At 39.2% G+C, this 23072-nt stretch overlaps 3 protein-coding genes across 3 annotated transcripts; all 3 read right to left on the minus strand.

The window, feature by feature from the left end:
- Positions 1–6031: 6031 nt before the first annotated feature.
- On the minus strand, positions 6032–16038 carry LOC140137419 (nmrA-like family domain-containing protein 1). Its single transcript, XM_072159070.1, has 5 exons — positions 15806–16038; positions 14246–14373; positions 12422–12668; positions 11347–11540; positions 6032–6662 (listed from the first exon to the last, which is right to left on the minus strand). The coding sequence occupies exons 1-5, from the start codon at positions 15948–15950 to the stop codon at positions 6474–6476; spliced, it is 903 nt and encodes a 300-aa protein (XP_072015171.1). The 5' UTR covers positions 15951–16038; the 3' UTR covers positions 6032–6473.
- Positions 16039–18334: 2296 nt separating this feature from the next.
- On the minus strand, positions 18335–19615 carry LOC140137025 (uncharacterized). The gene has a single exon (XM_072158685.1). The coding sequence runs from the start codon at positions 19613–19615 to the stop codon at positions 18335–18337; it is 1281 nt and encodes a 426-aa protein (XP_072014786.1).
- LOC140137027 (uncharacterized) lies at positions 19612–22373 on the minus strand. The gene has a single exon (XM_072158686.1). It carries the CDS (start codon positions 22288–22290, stop codon positions 19612–19614), a length of 2679 nt encoding a protein of 892 aa, XP_072014787.1. The 5' UTR covers positions 22291–22373.
- Positions 22374–23072: the final 699 nt, after the last annotated feature.

Genomic DNA, 23072 nt, shown 5'->3' on the forward strand with positions numbered 1-23072 from the left:
CTTTAATATTAAACAGGACAAAAGACAAATAACTTGAGAAGAAAAAAAAACGCCTGGGGCACATTGCCCCCACCCCTAATTACGCCACTGATAGTAGTTATATTTTAAGCCTAATATTATGTTTCCTTTAACTAGTATAAACAAGCAATAACCAGTGGTATACCACCCGTACCCCAACCCTGCCTGTTCAATAAGGGTATAGAGCGCTCCAATAGAGGCCGGGGATACGTGTTGTATACCACCATTAATGTGTATGGGAGGGGGTTGGGGATACGGATGGTATACCACCAGCCATGTTGAGGGGGTACGGGTGGTATACCACCAGCCATGTGGAGAGGAGGCGTCGTTATTTGCCAAGCTTAATTAACATGATCAAGGGGTCGAATATGAATTATTCATAACGGATCGATAACTGGCCTCATTTTCTAGTTAGTAAACCAGCGGGATTTTTCATAGGTTTCCATTGCTAAAAGAACAACCGTGAATTTAGTGGTATCCCCTTGCCACCTCTATGGGTAGTCAGCGTCTAGCTCTTGATGAGACCACATCGTGTAGCGTACTGGAAATCATGTGTTATGTTATACAAATATTAACTACACTGCAAAAACAAGCGTTTTTATTTAAACACCATATTGTGTTTATTTAGAGCAACACTTAATAAACACATAATTCATGTTAATGGTTCTAACACTAATGTTAATGGTTCTAACACTAATGTTCATAAATTAACACTTGGTGTTATATTACAAACATTAGTGTTTGTAATATAACACCAAGTGTTAATTTATGAACATTAGTGTTAGAACCATTAACATTAGTGTTAGAACCATTAACATGAATTATGTGTTTATTAAGTGTTGCTCTAATAAACACAATATGGTGTTTAAATAAAAACACTTGTTTTTGCAGTGTATCTATGAGTGTGATGGTCGAAATATAATCACGAGGTGAAAGATGGATTGTTCCATTCCACGAGCCGGAACGGCGAGTTGAATGGAACAATCCATCTTTCACCGAGTGATTATATTTTGACCATTACACGAATTTAAGACAGTTAATATTTGTTTTATATCACTCATACATAAATTCTATTTCTAAAATACTATTTAAGGTAGGAAATACATTTTTCATCAACATAACACCATGTTTTGCCGTGATATACTTCACATTTTGGGATCCAACCCATAAATAAATCGGAGAGTCTAAGAGTCAGCTCACGGCTTGGCGCAGGCGCACTACGGCAGGTACTATGATGGTAAAGACTATCACACGGAGAGGCTGATAGTAAAAATGATGAATGGTAAACAACCAATGAACTGTTTAGAATTTATGTATGAGTGATATAATATGTTATGTGTGTCGCGACACCTTGTCTGTTGCATCAGAATTAAAGATTATAGTGAAGTTTAAAGACAGTGTTTTACCTATTTCTTAAACGTGTGTTTGTCATTCCCCGGTCTCGTGTGACCAACTCCTCATATGAAGAAATAGTTTCATTATTATGTTAATATTAATATCACTACGTCATACATCATGTATTTAGGAGAGCAACATCGCTAATGTTCCCTGACCAGATCGTTAATGTTTGGAAGTGTTCTGACTTGCCTGAAGGGGGTAACTATTTGGCAAGTTAGCATTTGGCTAGTTAAATTCAAAATCAATAGAAGGTGTCCTATTTTGGCTAGTTAAATGTTGGTCACCAAGGCTAGTTAAAAGTTTGTCCTTCAGGCTAGTTAAATATTAGTCCCTGAGGCTAGTTAAATGTTAGTCCCTCAGGCTAGTTAAAATTGTGTCCCTCAGGCTAGTCAAAATTGTGTCCCTCAGGCTAGTCAAAATTGTGTCCCTCAGGCTAGTCAAAATTGTGTCCCTCAGGCTAGTTAAAATTGTGTCCCTCAGGCTAGTTAAAATTGTGTCCCTCAGGCTAGTCAAAATTGTGTCCCTCAGGCTAGTTAAAATTGTGTCCTACAGGCTAATTAAAATTGTGTCCCTCAGGCTAGTTAAAATTGTGTCCCTCAGGCTAGTCAAAATTTTGTCCCTCAGGCTAGTTAAAATTTTGTCCCTCAGGCTAGTTAAGTTTGTCCTTCAGGCTAGTTAAATATTAGTCCCTGAGGCTAGTTAAATGTTAGTCCCTCAGGCTAGTTAAAATTGTGTCCCTCAGGCTAGTCAAAATTGTGTCCCTCAGGCTAGTCAAAATTGTGTCCCTCAGGCTAGTCAAAATTGTGTCCCTCAGGCTAGTTAAAATTGTGTCCCTCAGGCTAGTTAAAATTGTGTCCCTCAGGCTAGTTAAAATTGTGTCCCTCAGGCTAGTCAAAATTGTGTCCCTCAGGCTAAAATTGTGTACAGGCTAATTAAAATTGTGTCCCTCAGGCTAGTTAAAATTGTGTCCCTCAGGCTAGTCAAAATTTTGTCCCTCAGGCTAGTTAAAATTGTGTCCCTCAGGCTAGTCAAAATTTTGTCCCTCAGGCTAGTTAAAATTTTGTCCCTCAGGCTAGTTAAAATTTTGTCCCTCAGGCTAGTTAAAATTTTGTCCCTCAGGCTAGTTAAAATTTTGTCCCTCAGGCTAGTTAAAATTTTGTCCTACAGGCTAATTAAAATTGTGTCCCTCAGGCTAGTCAAAATTTTGTCCCTCAGGCTAGTTAAAATTGTGTCCCTCAGGCTAGTCAAAATTTTGTCCCTCAGGCTAGTTAAAATTTTGTCCCTCAGGCTAGTTAAAATTTTGTCCCTCAGGCTAGTTAAAATTTTGTCCCTCAGGCTAGTTAAAATTTTGTCCCTCAGGCTAGTTAAAATTTTGTCCCTCAGGCTAGTTAAAAGTGTGTCCCTCAGGCTAGTTAAAATTTTGTCCCTCAGGCTAGTTAAATGTTGTCCCTCAGGCTAGTTAAAATTTTGTCCCTCAGGCTAGTTAAAATTTTGTCCTTCAGGCTAGTTAAAATTTTGTCCCTCAGGCTAGTTAAATTTTTGTCGCTCAGGCTAGTTAAATTTTTGTCCCTTAGGCTAGTTAAAATTGTGTCCCTCAGGCTAGTTAAAATTTTGTCCCTCAGGCTAGTTAAATGTTAGTCCCTCAGGCTAGTTAAAATTGTGTCGCTCAGGCTAGTTAAAATTTTGTCCCTCAGGCTAGTTAAAATTTTGTCCCTCAGGCTAGTTAAATATTAGTCCCTCAGGCTAGTTAAAATTTTGTCCCTCAGGCTAGTTAAATTTTTGTCGTTCAGGCTAGTTAAATTTTTGTCCCTCAAGCGAGTTAAATTTTGGTCTCTCAAGCTAGTTAAAATTTTGTCCCTCAGGCTAGTTAAATTTTTGTCCCTTAGGCTAGTTAAAATTTTGTCCCTCAGGCTAGTTAAAATTTTGTCCCTCAGGCTAGTTAAATGTTAGTCCCTCAGGCTAGTTAAAATTGTGTCGCTCAGACTAGTTAAAATTTTGTCACTCAGGCTAGTTAAACATTTGTCCCTCAAGCGAGTTAAATTTTGGTATCTCAGGCTAGTTAAATTTTTGTCACTCAGGCTAGTTAAATTTGTGTCCCTTAGGCTAGTTACAATTTTGTCCCTCGCGCTAGTTAAATTTTTGTCACTCAGGCTAGTTAAACATTTGTCCCTCAAGCGAGTTAAATTTTGGTCTCTCAGGCTAATTAAATTTTGGCCCCAGGCTAGTTAATTTTGTGTCCATCAAGCTACCCATGGTGCTCTAAATTTCATGATTGTGTAGGCATATAATGTAGCTGTGTTGAAATATTATCAAAATTAAAGATTGTTTATTTAATTCCCCTTACCACTCACACCCCATGCTGCCCAGCAACCTGATTATGTAATATGACCTGTCCAATTCCCTGTCCCACCCTCATTAGCATATGTTCCCCTTGGAGTTTGACCTGCCCCATCCCAGACATGTGGTCTGCTAGTCAGACCATGCTGACCTCCACCGTGTCAAGACCATGATAGCCTCACCTCAGCTTTTGTGTTATCATACTCACTTGTCCATCTGGGTGGTATAAAGCAATTTTATAAATGTTCATCTGATTTAACTAGCCTGAGGGACAAAATTTTAACTAGCCTGAGAGTCTAAAATTTAACTAGCCCGAGAGTTTAAAATTTAACTAGCCCGAGGGACAAAATTTTAACTAACCTGAGGGACTAAAATTTAACTAGCCTAAGGGACAAAAATTTAACTAGCCTGAGCGACAAAAATATAACTAGCCCGAGGGACAACATTTTAACTAGCCTGATGGACTAAAATTTAACTAGCCTGAGCGACCAACATTTAACTAGCCAAATTAGGATGCCCTCTATTGATTTTGAATTTAACTAGCCAAATGCTAACTAGCCAAATAACAAATTCCTGCCTGAAGGATACTGAACAAATTCTTTTAAACTGCGTTCTTCAAAGTTCTCATAATTGTAGGTACGGGTCAATCAGGGGTCAAAAGTCGATACATATTCCAATCATGTTGTATAATTATTTGTCTGGTCATCATGGTCATACGAGAAATGTATATTTAATATATTTAATTGCTGTATCTGCAAAGTTTACGGGCAGAAACGTGTCAAAGGTCAACGTTCTTTGGTCTGGCGCCATTTTAATAATACGTTTAAAATTGTCCAATTGAAATTGGACACTGAATTTTACCATATTATAGTTAGGTCAAAAAGTTCAATTTGGTGACCACTCTCTGGCTAGTAAGGTTTGACGATTGATTCGACTTTTATGGACCATTTCAGTTCGGGGCACTCGTAATAACCGGACGTCTCTGATTTCAAAGACGGGTCAGTGATTTCACATACGGGGGTCTGTGATATCACATACGTGGAGCTTTGTTGACAGTTCGGCACTAGATGCAGCACATCGGAACGAAGCTGAGTGTATTACAATAAGCTTTCCTATGTTTAGCAAATATCTACCTGTGCAAAAATTATATCTATCTGTGCAAATTCTGGCAAATGGTCCCAGAACACACTTAGATTGCAATGGCTAAAATCAAATGTTTTGAGGTAAAAAAAAATCCCAATTTTACTATCCAATTGATAAAGTGGATAGTATAAATTAGCAGGCACTCAACATGCTCAACTTGGGCTAGCTACAACCCTGATAAGGCCTATACACAAAACTATTCCCACTGCGCTGGCACGTTCATCAAAATTACTTATATCGTTTGCGACTGGGTTTTGAAACTAGGGAGTATGTGATTTATGAGACGTCTCTGAAATATGATACTGCAAGGTGACATGACGCTTCAAGAGTATTTGATATCAGAGACGTCTTTGAATTAGCAGTGCCCCCGAACTGATTTAGAAACAAAATAGCCACCATGTCCCTCGCGAAAATCCCGGCATTTTTCGCTAGAGGCCAAAATCCAAAATGGCCGCCGCCACCATTTTGAAAATTTAAATTTTGAACCAGAGCACCTATAATCATGCACAAAGACACTTTTTCGGATATGTCGAGTAGGCCTACAAGGATTCCGATTCTGACATTCCTCTTGAACAAGAGGACCTAAAATCGTGTACAAAGACACTTTTTTGGATAAGTCGACCACAAGGATTTCAAATTTGACATTACTTTGACATTACGAACTCATATTTACCCAGAAATCCAAGATGGTGGCCGCCGGCGCCATCTTGAAAAAAAAAAGTTTTGAACCAGATTACCTAAAATCGTGTACAAAGACACTTTTTCCGGTAAGTCGACCCCAAGAAATCCGAATCTGACATTAATTTGACGTTATAACATAATTTTTGCCCAGAAATCTAAGATGGCCCCTATTTGGTAGAGCGTAAATGTGATTTTTGAATGAGAGCAGAAGCATAAGTGTGTCATTTCCGCCTTTTAATGGGGTTTAAGTCTTGCAAAGGTCGTGGTGAATTCTACTGTAGACATGACTGCATCATGACAGGTATACCCAGCTCCTATACCCGCTCATATATACTGAGTGGGTCCCCCAGAGGCAAATAATAATATTTTAAACAATGGTGTGACGTCACGGCTTCTTAACTGTTTTTAAAAATTGGCCATCAAACTCATATAACAGTCCAATACAAGAATGAACTGCAGAAATTCATACTTTAATAATCTATCTTCCTGTATAACCGATTATTTGGGATAATTACCGTCCCGTTATCTTGCTATTTGATGACAAAATCAGCGGGACAGATACAAGTACCAAGGACAAAATATGACAGGGCTCACCGATTTGGAGATTTGCTGGCTAGCGCGTATTGGCCGTTGGCGGCGGGGTGTTAGCGTCCAGAAATTTCTAAACACTGCTAAATATAAATTTCTTGATCACTTTAATCATCATTAACATTACCATCTTCCATGTAGACACAAATGGAGATTAATATCCAAACTAGTGAAAAATAATGTTTCGTGATAAAGTACATAAATTTTAATGAACATTATGGAATATGTTGGGGGCACATAACAATATTCAGGGCTACAGGAAACAAGTTTTTTGAAACGCTAACCGGGTTTTATTGCCATCTTTTACTTTATTGATACGCGGCGTTGAGTGCGTCTATGTTTGCCTTAACCCAGTCCTCAAAGTTCAAAGTTGATGGATCTAGTTGTTTGGTAAGCTCCAAATCACGTTCCATGACGCCCAATTGTAAGAACTGGCACATTGCGCCCAAATCGGCGGCCGCAGGAAATGGAAATTGAGAAAATTGTTCAGCTGTTATCTGCGAAATCATGAAAATTAAAAAAAAATGAACAACGAAAGAAAAATACGGGAGATCATTTCATAGTTCTTTGCATACTGAATTATACGGTCGAGCGCACACAATACTGTTTGGGTGCACTACAGTTTAGCTCTGCCAAATTTAACTTGCATAGGCCATGGAAGTATGGGGGGGGTAAATCCCCCCTCAATAATTTGTCAGGGGGATGGTCCATACAATCATCCCCCCATGTTGACGCCTGAATATGGGTTTCTGACCAAATTAACCTCATATTTGCCAATTTTGGCCCCAAAAATGCACATTTTTGCGCGCTTCGCGCCCATTTATTCCTAGTTTGTATCATAAATAATCATTTTAGCTTCAAAATAGCAAATTTGTTCGCGCGCTTCGTGCGCAATTGTACCATAAACTTATTCTATCGCCAAAAGGTACTGGATTCACTATACTTCAATATTTTTTTCAAACCCCATCCCCCGATGTCAAAAAGAAATCTACGCCACTTTTAACTTGGCACTCTGCTTTTCCTCATAATCAATATTTCTTCTCATCTAGATTATAAGTTTCTGGTACTTAAGGGTGCCCACTCTTTCTAATTATGCAAGAAGCAAATCATTGACAACTCTTTCGTCTTTCAATAAAATATAATACTATGTTGGTATGCCTCATTTTCATATACAAATGTTTACCAATTTGAGATCATGCCACAACTTTGTTGGTGTCAATAATTAAAAGTTTTTGCATTTAGCAGTAAGTTTGTGGTGTCATTTACATAAGAATGTTTGAAATACTTATGAATATGAACAGAATAGCACGTCCTTTGATGGATTCCAAACCATCTCAATTGCATCTATATGGCAGGCCTTGCCGTCTAGATTTGAAAGGCGAGTGGTCAATCACTCGCTAGCATGATGCTAGGCGAGTGGTTGAATCACTCTCTACATTTTAATCGAAAAGGTCTGAAAAATCATTCATATATACTAATATGAAACAATATTACACACTGTTCACAAAGCTTCACAACCTTTCTTTCGTATCCAGGTTTAAGGCTAATTTATTACGGTAGATCGGATACAGGATACACTGAAGTGCTGAAACTTGCATGTAAATTGATATTGGATTCAATTTTGGGCGATTCGCAGCGAGTGATATTTAGTGTCTTTGGCGAGTTGAATCGCTCGCTAGAAATTGAGTTTGGTCGAGCGAGAGCGATCGCTCGCCTCAAACGGCAAGGCCTGATATGGCAGGCTTGGGCATAAGACCAGGGACCATGTAATGAAGGGACTGGAAACAGTTAGGCTATTGTTATCAGATTAACTGTTACGACCTTCAAATCGCTGTAGAAGTGACGTCATAACCGGATTATCTACCATAGCAATAGATGAATACAATTTTTGACTATATCGCCCTGTACTACAAGCAAGTTGCACTCATCACCTGTGTATGTCTGCAATCATAGATTGAATAAAAAATACCGCTCTTTTCAAAGACACTAATCCTACAGGTGCGAGTAATCAGCATGATATGATTCAATGGATAGGTATCGCGTGAACGTTTAGTGCAGAGCGATATAGTAAAATATTGTATTCATCTATTGCTATGGTAGCCTTGCGTCACTTCTACAGCGAATACCATGCGAGGGTTTGTTGCGCCGATAGCGCGATGTTTGAATTGATATCATTAATCATTACATGTTGACCTTCACCTTACAAAAATATTTCAGTATTTTTTTTTAAGTTATGTCAAATTGTGATAAATGTCTATAATGTTTCGAGGATATTGTCTGCATGTGTAGCGTTGAGAATCATGTACACAGGATTTCGGAGAAAAACGGTAATTATTTTTGGGAAATGTAGAATGCTAGAACAAACAAATTAAAATATTTCTTGACAAGACAAACTAATCAAATTTGATATGTTGGGTCATTTTTGACAAGAACCTATTCATTTTTTAAGTGACAAGGCAATCTTATAAAATTTAAAATCTCCTATTCTCTTTGACGAGATCAAATTTAAAATCTCCGATTCTCTTTGAAGAGAAATCTGTTTATTTGGAAGAGAAATCTGGTTTGTCCTCATCTGAATAGTTTTCCTTGTCAAATTTGTTTCTATTTAAAACTGAGCAGATCATTTTAAGAAAATGCACCCAAAGTACTTGCAATGGGCTATTCTATTTGAAATCCATACACCCCAATTAAAGACATGATTTTAGTCTTCCACATAGGGGGTGTAGATTTCAAATGGGGTTACCTCAATTATGTGACTCCATTTGATATCTACACCCCCTGTATGGAAAATTAAGGTAATGTCTTCCACAGGGGCAGTCATTGTCCGTTTTTCCTATTCAGTGCAAATAATGGCGCTCTAATTGACGATTGCCCTCTCGATCACTCACTGTACTGTAGGTATAGGCAACGGACTAGTTAATGACCTGGTGGGAAAACCCTTCCCCAAATATTAGCCATAGAATATAATATTCATCCTTATTCCTTAACATACTATAATTTGAAGTAAACAATGTCACGGGAAAGCTGTTGTCGAACTATTATTCCGAAGAGTCTTTCAAAAATTTTATGACAGTCGCTCTGTAATTTCAATGTCAAAATTTGCTCGCGATAGCGCCAACTTTGAAGGGGCGTCATCATATGTTCGGTTTGATAAATTTCAGCCATAGAAGCTGTAAATACACTTCAATTCGCGCTCTCTATGGTCAATGGTCATCTAAATATGATTGACATGCGATTCTGGGAACTTTGTTGTCGAGACCTCCCCAATATGGAGTTTTAACTGTCTGATATGGAGTTTGAAATTAATGCCCAAACTAACTAGCCATGTGGGCGGGGCCGTGGGAAGCAAGCAATGAATATTGATTGTCTAAGATTTGTGTGCAGTGATAGCGATTTTGCTAATAGGCTAATTAGCTGACAGAGAGTTATTTAGAGGTTAATGGCTGTGCATCAGTTGTTTTGAGGGTATTGTGAAATAGCTAAACATTGTGCTTTGGAACCAAGAAATATCCCGAGGTGCGTCACATTTTCTTCCTTTAAAGGAAATGTGTACCATAAACTAATCAATGGCTATATAGTTGCAATAATAATAAAAACAACAAACAGTAAAAGTCCCAAGCTTATATACGTCCAAATAAAGGAGAAATTCGTAATTCTTTACGACGATCAGCGGTAAGTTTGCAATCCAGGGTGGCTGCCATATTGATACCCGATGTGTTTTTATTACGCTGTAACGGCACCCCGATTTTGAAACCAGCGAAATCCGTGCCACAAGCCTCGTCCCTCGTGAACTTTGGTGACACGAAGCGAATACTACCAAAGTTCAGATTCAACATTCGTTCAAAAGAAAACGCGACAATTTTACCCATAAAACTACAGAAGAACATACAAAAATGTATTTTAAGTAATATTTATGATCAACAATGTCTTTTGAGAACGAAAAGTGTAAAAACTGCACTAAAACAAAAATTCGCTGTGAGGGTCGCGAATGCCATACAGCAACACACGCTCGCCGAAGGTAGTCGAGGGTCTGTGTGAAAGGTTACACTACCGCTTGTGGCAGAAAGGATTCGCAAGCAGCTATCATGGCGGCTTCCATGAATCGCAGAAACGAAGGATTAAAAGTGCTTTTTCTTTGTTAGAAATATTCCGAAATTCATATAGACCGTCTGGTATGTTTAATTTAGGGGTATATAACTATATTAGCCATTGATTAGTTTATGATACAGATTTCCTTTAAATGTCAAAAATCGAATAGCCGGGTAAGGAAATACCGCTAGCGACCAATCACACTCGCGCGCAATCACGCGATGTCAAACGACAAATCGTATTATACTGAATAGCATATGAGTGGAAGCGGTGTACATTTACGCGGAGTTTGACACCTCATTTGTCGCAAACAGATCAAAACTTTTGAAGTTATGCTCATTTGAACAAGCCTACTATCAAATTTGAAAGTTGCAGGTCCGCCCCAATGAATGATTGAATAAGGACAATTGTCATTGAACTTTGATCATTCTTCATCCTCACAAGAAGCAATAGGAAAGTTAGTCATGCAAAGAAGAAGAGGAGAGCACTGATTACACCTGTATACTGCCAACCATCTCAAGTGGTATGAGTGCAACTTTCATTCCAGTGGATAGGTTCGGTTAAATAAGCATAACTTCAAAAATACTCATCCGTTTGCAACAAATGAGGTGTAAAAATTCGCGTCAATTAACACTGCTTCCACTCATATCCCATTTAGTGTAACACAATTTGTCGTTTGAATTTGACAGACAAATTTCTTACCTGGTAAGTTTCTTTTTTGGAGCAGTTTAGTTCGAATGCAAACACGTCACGAGACGCGGTCGTTGTAAAGTGTATCTTTAGCTACGTCACGAGACGCGGTCATTATACTTTTTTCAATAACTTGTATCTGCGTGCGCGTATTTAAATATTAGTATTATGTGCAGGGTCTGTATATGTGATTGGATTAAGCACATCGCGTATAGTAATGAGGTTATGAATTGTTAATATCTATATAGTTAGCCGTTTCGGGGTTTTTTTATCATGGTTTAATGGGGTTTAAGTGCTGCAAAGGTCGTGGTGAATTCTCCGGAGTGAATTCTGCTGTAGACATAACTGCATGCGGATTTCAAATGGAATAACCCAATTATCAAATCAGATACGTTCACTTACCTCACTGGCTTTGAAGGTTTTTGGAGCCAGATGTTTGTTGAAAATGTCCATACATTCGTCAACAGTTTTCAAGTCTCCAGCTAATCCGACTGCTTTCCCAATGTAGGGTCCGGGAGAGGCAAACATAGCGGCCACAGCGTTGCCAGATCCGGTGGCAGAACCCAGATACAACGGTTTGCCTTCCATGGGTATGCCTAATACGTTCAAATAAAACAAAAACTGTCTTTAAAAATACATCACGGTACTAAAAGATGAACATTTGTGTAGTCTAATGGTGCATATCGATTCATAACGTACTTGTAATTATTAGGCCTATTATGATAAATAATATTTTTAATAGTATTTTTTACATTGACAAGGAAATATCTACATTATAATAATAATATACTACATTATTTTAAACATATATGATATTTATATGTTACCGTACAGCACGAATGAGCCGCAAATGTCCTAAATTGTATTCTGAATTACAGTGTAAAATGTGCATGAAGGTCGTATTCAATGGTACCTCAAGTTGGCGCGACATGTATCTCCTTTTAAACCAATCAATAATCCTGTTGTTGAAGAGGATTATAAGCTTCTACCTTAGATGCGTATAGAATTCTTAACACCTCTGGTCTTTGTTTGCTTTGGCTAAATCCTGTTGCAAGTGGTGGGTTACAATTGCAATTAACAATGAGAGGATATTCCTGTACCTCGTTGACTTGGAATGATTTGAAATGATCGCCAATTATGACTGCTTGATAGTTATTACAAACAATGTGGAAAAAGAGACACATGTAGAACCGAAAAAGGGTACCATTTTGTTGAAGGAGCAGAGTTCAACAAACCATAACACCGCTTCTGGATATCATTTGAAGTCAATTGATGTACCATTTTAAAGCTTATGATATTATTTTCTAAACACAAAATAAAACAAACTTAACCGGGGCCGACTTTACGGGCTGATTCGTAGTGTCCGGTCACATATAGCCCTACGTGTTAAATCACAATGTGGTTGTGATTATAGTATAATGATATATGGGTTAGATTTGATGGTTAGATTGTATGGTTAGAATAAAGGAATTTTTACCGATCACAAACGAGCCCTTGTCATCCTTTTGCGCACTCTCCTTTACAAAGTCCAGAAATTTTTCGAAATAGAAACAATATCGTGCGCTGGTACTTGGTACTCCCGACGCAAACATGTACTTCTCTATCTCAGCTCTGGCATCAAAATGGTGGCATGGTTTCCCAAGTTTACCTTTGACCTCTTCTAGACCGCTGAATATCAGATGTTTTACACCGGCAGCTTTGCATGCATCAACCAAATTCTTTCCCTTTGAAAGAAAAAAAAACAGTAAGCAAGAAGACCATAAGTCCACTTGGCCCCTCAACATGTATACACTAAAGTTGCGTATAGTTTGGTAATGTTTTTGCATGTTCAGGGGTCAAAACAAATCTTTCACAACCTTTCATGATGTTTTCATCTTGGAACATGTATTAAATATGATAAAACCCTAATAAACTATTCGTAACTTTTAAGGGATCTAAAATGAGCGTTTATTGCGTTTCGACAGTATTTTTTGAGAGACATGAGAGCACCTCAGACCTAACGAATTGCATTCTGAATACGAAGCATGTCTTTCTGATATCAAATAATTTACATTTTTGAAAATCACAATATAATACCAATTTTATGACAAATTATAAAAATTTGATATTTTTCAAATTTTTGATATATAACAGTCCTCGAAGTAAATTATATAAATCTAATGATATATTCTTAAAGTATATGTAGCAGGAGGAAAAGCCGACGGTCAATTGAAAATTTTGACCTTTCATATTGAAGATATAGATTTTTCCTAAAAGACCTAATTTTTTTTGGTGTTTTGGGAAAAAAAATCCATATCTTCAATACGAAAGGTCAAAATTTTTAATTGATCGTCGGCATTTCATCCCACCTACATACACGTTAAGTATAAATCATCAGATTTATAAAGTTTACTTCAAGTACTGTTAAATATCAAAAATATCAATTTTTAATGATTTGCCATCAAATGTGTATTAAATTGCGAATTTCAAAAACCAAAATTATTTGATATCAGAATGACATTCTTCGTATTCAGAATGCAATTCGATATGTCTGATGTGCTCTAATGTCCCAAAATAAATACTGTCCAAACGTTCATACCCCAGCCCTTAAGTTAGTGTATACATGTTGCACGTTGGCCGAGCAGAACGGGCACTGATTCATAATCGGAAGTCCTGACTCATAATCGGAAGGTTGCGAGTTCGAGCCCCGGCGACGCCATCGTGTTGTGCCCTTGAGTAAGGCACTTTATCTCGATTACTCCTCTCCACCCAGGTGTTTAAATGGGTACCGGCATTCTTAAATGCTGGGAAGGTAACAGAATCGCTGTGGAGGAGGTGTAGCGATCCCCCTATAGCAACATTACATGGAGGAGTCTGGCCCAATCGCCAATGAAACAGAGATGGGCACTCCGATCACTGTTTATACAGGGTCGTCTCCTTACCTTTACCCTTTACTATACATGTTGAGGGGCCAAATGGACTAACGGTCTTCTTGCGTAAGACACATTTAATAAACTAGCTCAGCCAGTGTTCCTGATTGTACCAATATTTCTCCTTTGATGTTCCTTGGCATTCCTTTCCTACATGGGGTATCCTCTTTGTAGATTACCAGCCACTGCCTATAAATATAGCATATCAGGAACTCCAAGAACAAAAATCATGACAAACAAGGAAATCTATTTTTAGAACCCTTACAAATGTGATGATCATCTACGAAAAACTGATCTCTTGGGGGCGGGGGGGGGGGGTGTGGGGGGTGGTCGTATATGTGTAAGGTCATGCATCGCTACCGTACCGTATATCATTTGTAAATTATTCTCACCTGTTGGATATCTTTGTTTGCGTCCATATGTTCCCAGAAGTTTGTCACTCCAAATACACCATAACATCCTGATAATACGTTAGATAAAGACTTGGGATCATAAAGATTTCCTTCAGCTACTTTGACACCTTCGAAAAGGAAAAATACAGAATTTGATTCTTTTTTTTTGACAGACTACATGCATATAATTATTTTAATTTCATTTTGAATTAAAAGCGACACTCCACTTATAGCGGATAATTTAAGCAGTTTCAAATCCAACTAGGCCCAATAACCATGATAACTACTGAGAACACACAATAAATAGTCTATGGTTGAACGTATTCTGTTGCAAAATATTATTACATATGCCAACATGCATTTTATGAACCAATTAAAGGTGAGTATAAACATGATTGATAGCCGCATCCCCCACTTTACCCCCATTAAAATGCAGATATTGGTATTACTATATGCTATCAGGTGAAACTAGCTCATACTTTTCTCATTAACATATTGAAATTAGGAGTTCTAAATCGGTATATTTCCGGAGAAATCATCAAAACTGTCAAATTAGTCTCGAATGTGCTATACCACGTTTGAGACTAGTTCAACAGTTTATTGATGATATCTTTAAGTTCGGAAATGCACCGATTTGGAACTCCTAGTTTCAATATGTTAATGAGAAAAATAGGATCTCTCATTTGACATCAATTTATTACATGATCACGATGACTGTCATTGATAAAAAAAACCACTAGACTACCAGTAAGGTTGGAAAGTTTGAAAGAGACGACATTTTATGTTGTAAAGAAGGTTTAAAGAATTCGAATTTCCAAATAATTATAGTCAGATGTTGTATTATTATATTTAGTGTTATGCGCCCTTATATTACAAGTGGGATTTTCTAGTAGGTATCATTATTTCAGTCCACAACCAGTCTCTGTTATACCAAGGAGTAGCAAAAAACCCCGGGGGTGCCACTCATATACCATTGCATGTTGTCATCACTGACCAGACACTTTTATTTTTCACCCAAAACACTGACATGCCCAAGGGCTGAAAGGTAACCCTTACCACTGACCTGCTATGAAAAAAGGATACCCAAATCACTGACCACAGCCATGGTGCAAACAAAGGTACCCATATCACTGACCTTACATGTCCCAATGACCCTTTTCACTGACGAAGGTAGAAAGCAATATTTACCTAGTGTATTTCCAATCCCTTTACATACAATTTCTGTTATAATATGAAATAGCCTGGAATATCAAGACTAATATATTACACTTACAGACCCGGAAGTAAGAAGTTGTTTACAATCAGGAACGAAAACAGCGGCTGACGTCAAATGCTGGACTTTGATTTTTCATGAACCCAAAACGCCGACATATCTATTGTAAAAAAGGTACCCTTTTTTCCAGAAAACACCAAAATTGAGACCCTTTTCGCGTCCCGCGCGGGACGTGGCCTATGCTTAAAAAGATACCCTTTTACCGCGAAATTTTGGTCGGTGATGACTTCATTGACGGTTCAACTGGCACCCCCGGGCAAAAAACAAGTACAATTTAATAGGCCTACCTTGTGTTTCAAGCGCCTTTGCCTTATCACTCTTTGCATTCCTCGTGACGCCTCGAACCTCAAAGTTTTTATTCTTCAATAGAGCTGTAACAACCCCACCGCCCTGCAATCCAGTAGCACCGAATACAACGATTACCTTCGCCATTTTAACACTATTTTACCGTTAAATTTTGCGTTGGTTATCCACAGATTAATGAGCAACATCCCACCGTCGCGTTATCATATGCGGGATCACATGGTGTAGGGTCTAATTTCTGACTCGTTCTTGAGTCTATCGCTGCTCATTAGCGAACCCTTTTGTTCTATTCTTGACATCACAAATTTGGTTTGACATGACTCGAATGACCATTTTCCCAATACACGCAAGATTTGCATATAATATAACAGCTAGGAAACACAATAGTACTTATCCGTTCTTGTTGGATCTCAGACTACAAGTGATTTATTTCCTGGCACAACATAATATCCATCCACTTATGCAATAATACGTAATCTTTACGTAATCTTTACGGTAGAAAAGGTAAATCTACTCCGAGATGGTCAAACAATTCTGTGACTTTTATCTTATGATTTAGTGCATCTCTAGCTGGTAATCCAAAATAGAGGGCGCCAGTCAGGTAAATTTCCAAGACAGAAGGTGGTGGCTACATACCGGCCCCTTAATTGCCATGTGTCAAACATGCAATTACTAAGCACTTCTTTTTAATTAACAAACAATAAATTTTGATCCAAAAATGGCCAACTAAATTTGGGCCAAAACATTGCCAAAATTTAACAATAATCTTTTATCTCTAACTTTACTGATTATGTTGATAGCTGAATATAACACTTATTGATTCAACAATGGCGCTTTAAGGAGATTATATACTGTCTATAATGATTTCTCCACTAATATAACTAAGTATAATGTAAGAGTTCACACTGTAGCAGCGCTATAGTCACATTTCACAGTCATAATATTGTTCAAATGATGCTTTATAGTTCTTTGACTGTGGTATCAAACAATTTAGCAAATTTCACTAAGAATCACTGGTTCCATGAGTTATCTTGAATCCTAATCAATAGTGTTCATGTCCTAATCACAAATGTCCATTGTCCAAATAACATAATCCACGTCGGTTCGGCACTCCAGATGAAACATTGGAAGAAGATCATGCGCTGCTGGCTTACTGCTCCAACGCTGCTCCTTACTGCGGGGTTCCCTGGAATCCGACGGTCCATGATGAACTTGATGAATTACAAACTCGCTGGATCCATTGATCAGCAATTCCGAAGCTCATGCTCCAACATGAGTGGTACAAACGTTTGCTGATCCTAAATTATGGTCGGTAGTTCCGAAGCAAATGGCTCCATACAGCCATAGGTGGCACAAACGATTACCGACGCTATTACTATACTCAAAAATATTTTTTATATTTTTTGATTTCTCTTTTATTCAATCTTTCTTTCATACAATAAAATTTGTTTTTTGTTGGTGTTTATGGGTGTTTCGTGTCAGTATGATTTTTTTCTTCTTTTCTTGAATCAAACCGAACAACGACGTGGCAACTCAAAAACAACATGGTTGCCAATTACAAGTACAAGTACAAATACAAGGAATGCTCTATTTCCATGTTAGGCAATCAAATGTTCACGGATGACTTCCATCAAAGAATCAAACCTTTGAATCATACATTTCCATTACAAAACATATCTCTCTTATCAATCCAATGCCTTTCAAAACATTCCACAAACAAATTGCACAACAATTGTCCATGTCCTGGCCAGAATACACAGACAAGGTTGTGCACCATTGAAATTAGACAAATTCAAACGTTCCAAAAAGGCTCTTCACCAAATCCTTAATAATCTTACTCCGACAAACCCATTAGATTTGTGTTACCGTGTTCGCATCTGCGCGAGTGCTGCATCGCGTACCTACGCACTGCGCAAGTGTCTCCTAATGAATAAATTTGTATTGCCTGCGCAGATGTCTTTTGTATACGAAGACCTACGCACTGCGCAAGTGTCACCTAGTGAAGTCTACTGTTATCAATAAGCCATAATTTTGATTTTTAACAACAAGACACCTGAGACATTCCCTACCGGATACATCAAGACAAAGTCAATCTAACAAACATAAAAGACATAGGCTCTGGACTTCAAGTCTCCAGTAACCATGAAAACAGACAGCTTATTCTTCTGCCTCCAACAACAGGCACAACTTGCTGATGGGCCTCCGTAGGGTGGATGACTTGGTTCGCACATCAACCTGTCGCACTCGACCATTCTTGTCTGGCAAGGTTGTGACGATCTTTCCCATCAACCAGGAATTCCTAGGAGCTGACTCATCTACTATGAGAACAACGTCTCCCGTCTTCAGATTCCTCTGTGGCTGCAGCCAACGCTGTCTGCGCTGAAGTTCAGGTAAATATTCCTTCAGCCATCTTTGCCAAAACAGATCGGCCAAGTATTGGATCTGACGCCAACGTCTACGAGCGTAGATGTCCTTCTCGACAAAGCACCCTGGTGGCATGTCCGCCCTCGGTCTCAGCAACAAGAGGTCCGGGGCGCGATGACATCCAAGTCATCCGGATCATCCGACACTCTTGTGAGTGGCCTGCTGTTCAACGTCGATTCTATCTCACACATGAAGGTATGAAGTTGCTCATCCGACCTGCATGTCTTCAGGTGTTGTTCATTGAGGATGGCACACATTAACTTCCTTACAGTACGAATTTGCCTTTCCCATACTCCACCGTGGTGGGAGGCTGCTGGTGGATTGTATCGCCATTCAAATGTGTGGGATGTTGAGAAGTTCTGTATTTGGTCTTGGTCTAGTTCTTGCAGAGCGCGCTGTAACTCATTGTCCGCACCGACCAAGTTGCTTCCGTTGTCAGAGTGAATTACTTTGACTGGTCCACGCCTTGCTATAAATCGCCTAATCCCATCAATACAGGAACTAGTGTCCAGGGTGTGAGCGACTTCAATGTGGACTGCTCTGCTATTCATGCACGTGAACAGCATACCGTATCTCTTCCTTGTTACTCTGCCCTGCTTTATATGGAAGGGTCCGAAGTAATCTAATCCAGTGACTGTAAAGGCTGGATCATCACTCTTTACTCGGTAGGCGGGAAGATCAGCCATCTTCTGTTTGCTAACTGGCATTCGGTGTTTTCTGCAGATTATGCACTTCCCTAAGACTGACTTCACCTTAGCTCGGGCCTTCACAATCCAGTATTTCTGTCGTAATTCGGCGAGAACGTGGTTACTACCCTGGTGATGAATCTCTCCATGAATATGACGGACTATGAGAGTCGCTATGTGGTGATCTTTCGGAATGATGAGTTGATGCTTCGCATTCTGCGGTATCTTGGCGTTTTTCAGTCTACCGCCTACTCTTACCATCCCATCCATCACCTGTGGGTCTAAATTGGTAAGCTTTGAGTCTAGTTGCAGAGATTTCTGTGCATGTTTTATGATTGCACACTCTGCCTCTTCCAACTCCTGCACAGTAAGTGCGTCTGTGAAGTTGTGACTCTGTCTCTGTTTGGTTCTAAGAATCTTCTTAAGTCTCAGCCACCAGGCCGCTGCTCTTCTGAGCCTTGTCCAGCTGGAGTAGTGCTCTATCAGCTGGTCTATAGCATTATCTTGGCTCTGGTCTTCAGCTGTAACAGCGTGGACTCCCACGTCTGTGGACTCTGGAGATTCTTCTGATACTGCCGGTTCTACACCCGGCCACTCTTCCTCTGGTTCTGACAAGAACGCCGGCCCCTGTATCCAGTCTGGTCTTTCTACCAGCTGCTTGACTGGCAGGCCTCTATCACTCATACGTTTGTTGAACTCAGGGTCACATAAGACTGGAACTGGGTCTCCATGGTTTCCAGGCTACCTTCTGTTACACTGCAGAAGTAGGTTTGAACTTCCTGGCTGGATCTTCCTGGAATACCGTACACTGCCCATCCCAGGGGTGTGAGTATAGCGTATGGCTCACCAATTTCTCCTGTGGCTACTTCCAGCGGCATGCTGGCTGCCGGAGTGTTGCTTCCAATCATCATTGTTACCTCTTGAATACATGGGTACTCGCTTGGTATTACTGGCAACTGTATATCGCAAAGGTGTGCCCATCTTCTCAGATCCTCTTGAGTCGGTGCATCCTTTGCGGAGACTGGAATCTTGTCTTCGATATACACCTGTGGTAACGGGATGAAATTCTTCTGATTTAAATCACCCACTAGCAATTTATCCAACACCACCTTTGAGTTCACGGTTTTCTTCGAAGTCAAAGTTCCTATTAGCAGTTTTCTTTTTTGAGTCCTCAGGTTCATTCGCTGTTGTAGTAGTGAAGAGGCGAAAACCGCATCACAGCCGTTGTCCAAGAAAGCATATGTGGCTATGAAACTATCGCTGGCTTCATGCTTCACCAATACTGGTATTATGGTCATTAATGGTGAGGTATCACTACTTGTAGCTGCTGAAGCTAGAGTCTTGGTGCAACCAGTCACTACATTACTGCCACGAGCAGTTGCCTCTTCTTGAGACTTGTTTTGTTTAGGTGATTGAGATTCTTGCTCTCGTTTGTCTCTGTGCATCGCAGTTGGATGTGTTTTCTGACATTTACTGCACTTCAACAGATCCTTACACTGCTTCTTAGGATGTCCTGCTTCCAAACAACCAAAGCACAATTTTTTGTCAAAACAGAAGGCTGATTTCTCCTTAGGTTGCAACTTGGAGAATTTTCTGCATTCCATGATCTTGTGCTTGGTGCCATCTCCACAGTAGGTGCATGACTTGTTTGAAGCTTTCTTCTCTGTGACCTCTTGAGCAGTTGTAGTGAAGGCTTTCTTCTTGTTGCTACTGAAGGATTCTGAGTTCCCTATTCTACCAAACACTGGATTCGCAATTATTCTCGCCTGTCTGTCGACAAACTGAACAAGATCGCTGAACTTTACTGTATTTCCTTGTTCTTCTTCAATAGCGTATACTTTATTTCTCCATAGATTCCTGTGTCGGTATGGCAGTTTCGCAACAAGAATCTTCAGGGTGTTAGAATGATCTAACTCACTTAAGGCATCCACTGTCTGCATCATGTTCTTACACTCGGTAAGAAATAGCGAAAAGGCATTTAAGCTTTTATCTTCATCTTTAACTTCTTGCCAGGATTTGGCCTTCTTCAGCATTGCTTGTGCAATTTTATGGCCACTTCCAAACTTCTTGGCTAAAGTTTCTTTAGCTTTCTCGAAGCCTTCCTTTGGATCCTCATAATGAAGATAGCTCTCTACATATTTCTTGGCATCTCCATCTGTATGCTGACATAAGAACTCCAGTCTTTCTTTCTCATCATCTGTCTTGTCCTCGACACCAAATGCGAAGGCTCTCATAAATGATGTATACTTTAACGGATCTCCATCGAAAGTCTGGATCTTCGTCTCTGGCAATAAAGCTCGCAACTGCTGTTTTATCAGCAATCTAGTTAATTCACTAAGCTGTTCAGCTTGGTCTGCAGAATGATCTGCCTGTCTTTGCTGTTGAGGCTCTGTTGGTACACTAGTTGTTGGAACATGTGGGGGGCCAACAGGCTGTGTGGGTACACTATATGGTGGGCCAAAATATGGCTGTTGCTGTGGTCTATAGTCCATGTAATATGGCATAAACTGATCATACTGATCTGCAGGTGCTGGTCCCTGCATGTGTCTATATGGCTTCATAGGAGGTGCATCATCATGCACATGTCTTGGTCGGAATGTATATTCCTCTGGATAACTATTGTAATCAAGCCGTGGCCGGTTCACATCACGTTCAGATCTGTGGTCTTCCAACTTTGGCTGTCTAACTTTCGGCCTGACTACCGGGTCCATATTTCTAGGTTTCAACGAAGCAGGAAGTCTATTTGGTAGCACTGGTACTTCCAAGTTCACCTGTACTTTCTGTGCTGACTCCTGATGATGAGGTATTATATTCCTATCATCACACTGCTTTATATTAGAAGCCAATTCAACATGTACAGTTTCTCTCTGTGGTTCAGGAGATATGTCTTGACCAGCTGCCATAGACCTGTCTACATGTACATCTGATGTTGGCCTTTGCATTCTGACATCAGATTTTTGCACAACTGGTTCCTGAATTTCAACCTTTCCAGGACTATCATTTTGATTATCAAGCCAACTTTGTACGTTTTTTCGGCTGTCTATTGTAGATGGTAGAGGCGAACCTTCCTGACTACCTTCAGATGTACTGAGATTTTCATAAATTTCTAATTTGGTATTTTCTAATTCCAATTCTGCATCTATCTCTATAGACTCCTTTTGTTGTTGCAATTCAAGCTCTTTTTTCTCAATTGCTTGTCTTTTTTGAACTATTGTTTGTTTACTCATTAACTCTGCTTTACGCAGAGCAGCCTTGGCAATAGCACTGCTAATACTACTCTTTGATCTCCTGCTAACTTTGCTTTTAGCAATACTAGCATTTTCAATCTGTTCAATATCCCCTGGATATTTTGCAGCCATATTGAGTCTATTTTACAATAAACTGGTTTGTTTACAATCTCACTAAATCTGAGATGGTCCCTGAATTAAATTCAGAAACTTATTTCAACTTTTGTCAAGGGCAAGGATGAAATCCAGTCAAAACAATGATTAGACTTATCTAAGTCCAAACCCATGAAAGTTAGACCTAGCCTATTTAGGTCCACTATCAGCATGAACGCAAGTCTTGATCAAGTCTAGCGCCCAGCGTGGTTTGTAAACATGTGCGCTGGACTTTTCTCAGCGCTGAGACAAGCACAGATTTATACAATATTCCACACACTGTGTGTACGTGTGCATAGCAATGCAATGCATAATGTACGTACATGCACAATAAACTTTTGTGAACTTCGTATTCTTTATCGAAGCTACAACTTTATGTATGAGATAACGATCAAATACACTCTTTTCTACTAATGTAGGGTCTAATTTCTGACTCGTTCTTGAGTCTATCGCTGCTCATTAGCGAACCCTTTTGTTCTATTCTTGACATCACAAATTTGGTTTGACATGACTCGAATGACCATTTTCCCAATACACGCAAGATTTGCATATAATATAACAGCTAGGAAACACAATAGTACTTATCCGTTCTTGTTGGATCTCAGACTACAAGTGATTTATTTCCTGGCACAACATAATATCCATCCACTTATGCAATAATACGTAATCTTTACGTAATCTTTACGGTAGAAAAGGTAAATCTACTCCGAGATGGTCAAACAATTCTGTGACTTTTATCTTATGATTTAGTGCATCTCTAG

The sequence above is a fragment of the Amphiura filiformis genome, chromosome 17, assembly GCF_039555335.1.
Source record: "Amphiura filiformis chromosome 17, Afil_fr2py, whole genome shotgun sequence".
NCBI lineage: Eukaryota > Metazoa > Echinodermata > Ophiuroidea > Amphilepidida > Amphiuridae > Amphiura > Amphiura filiformis.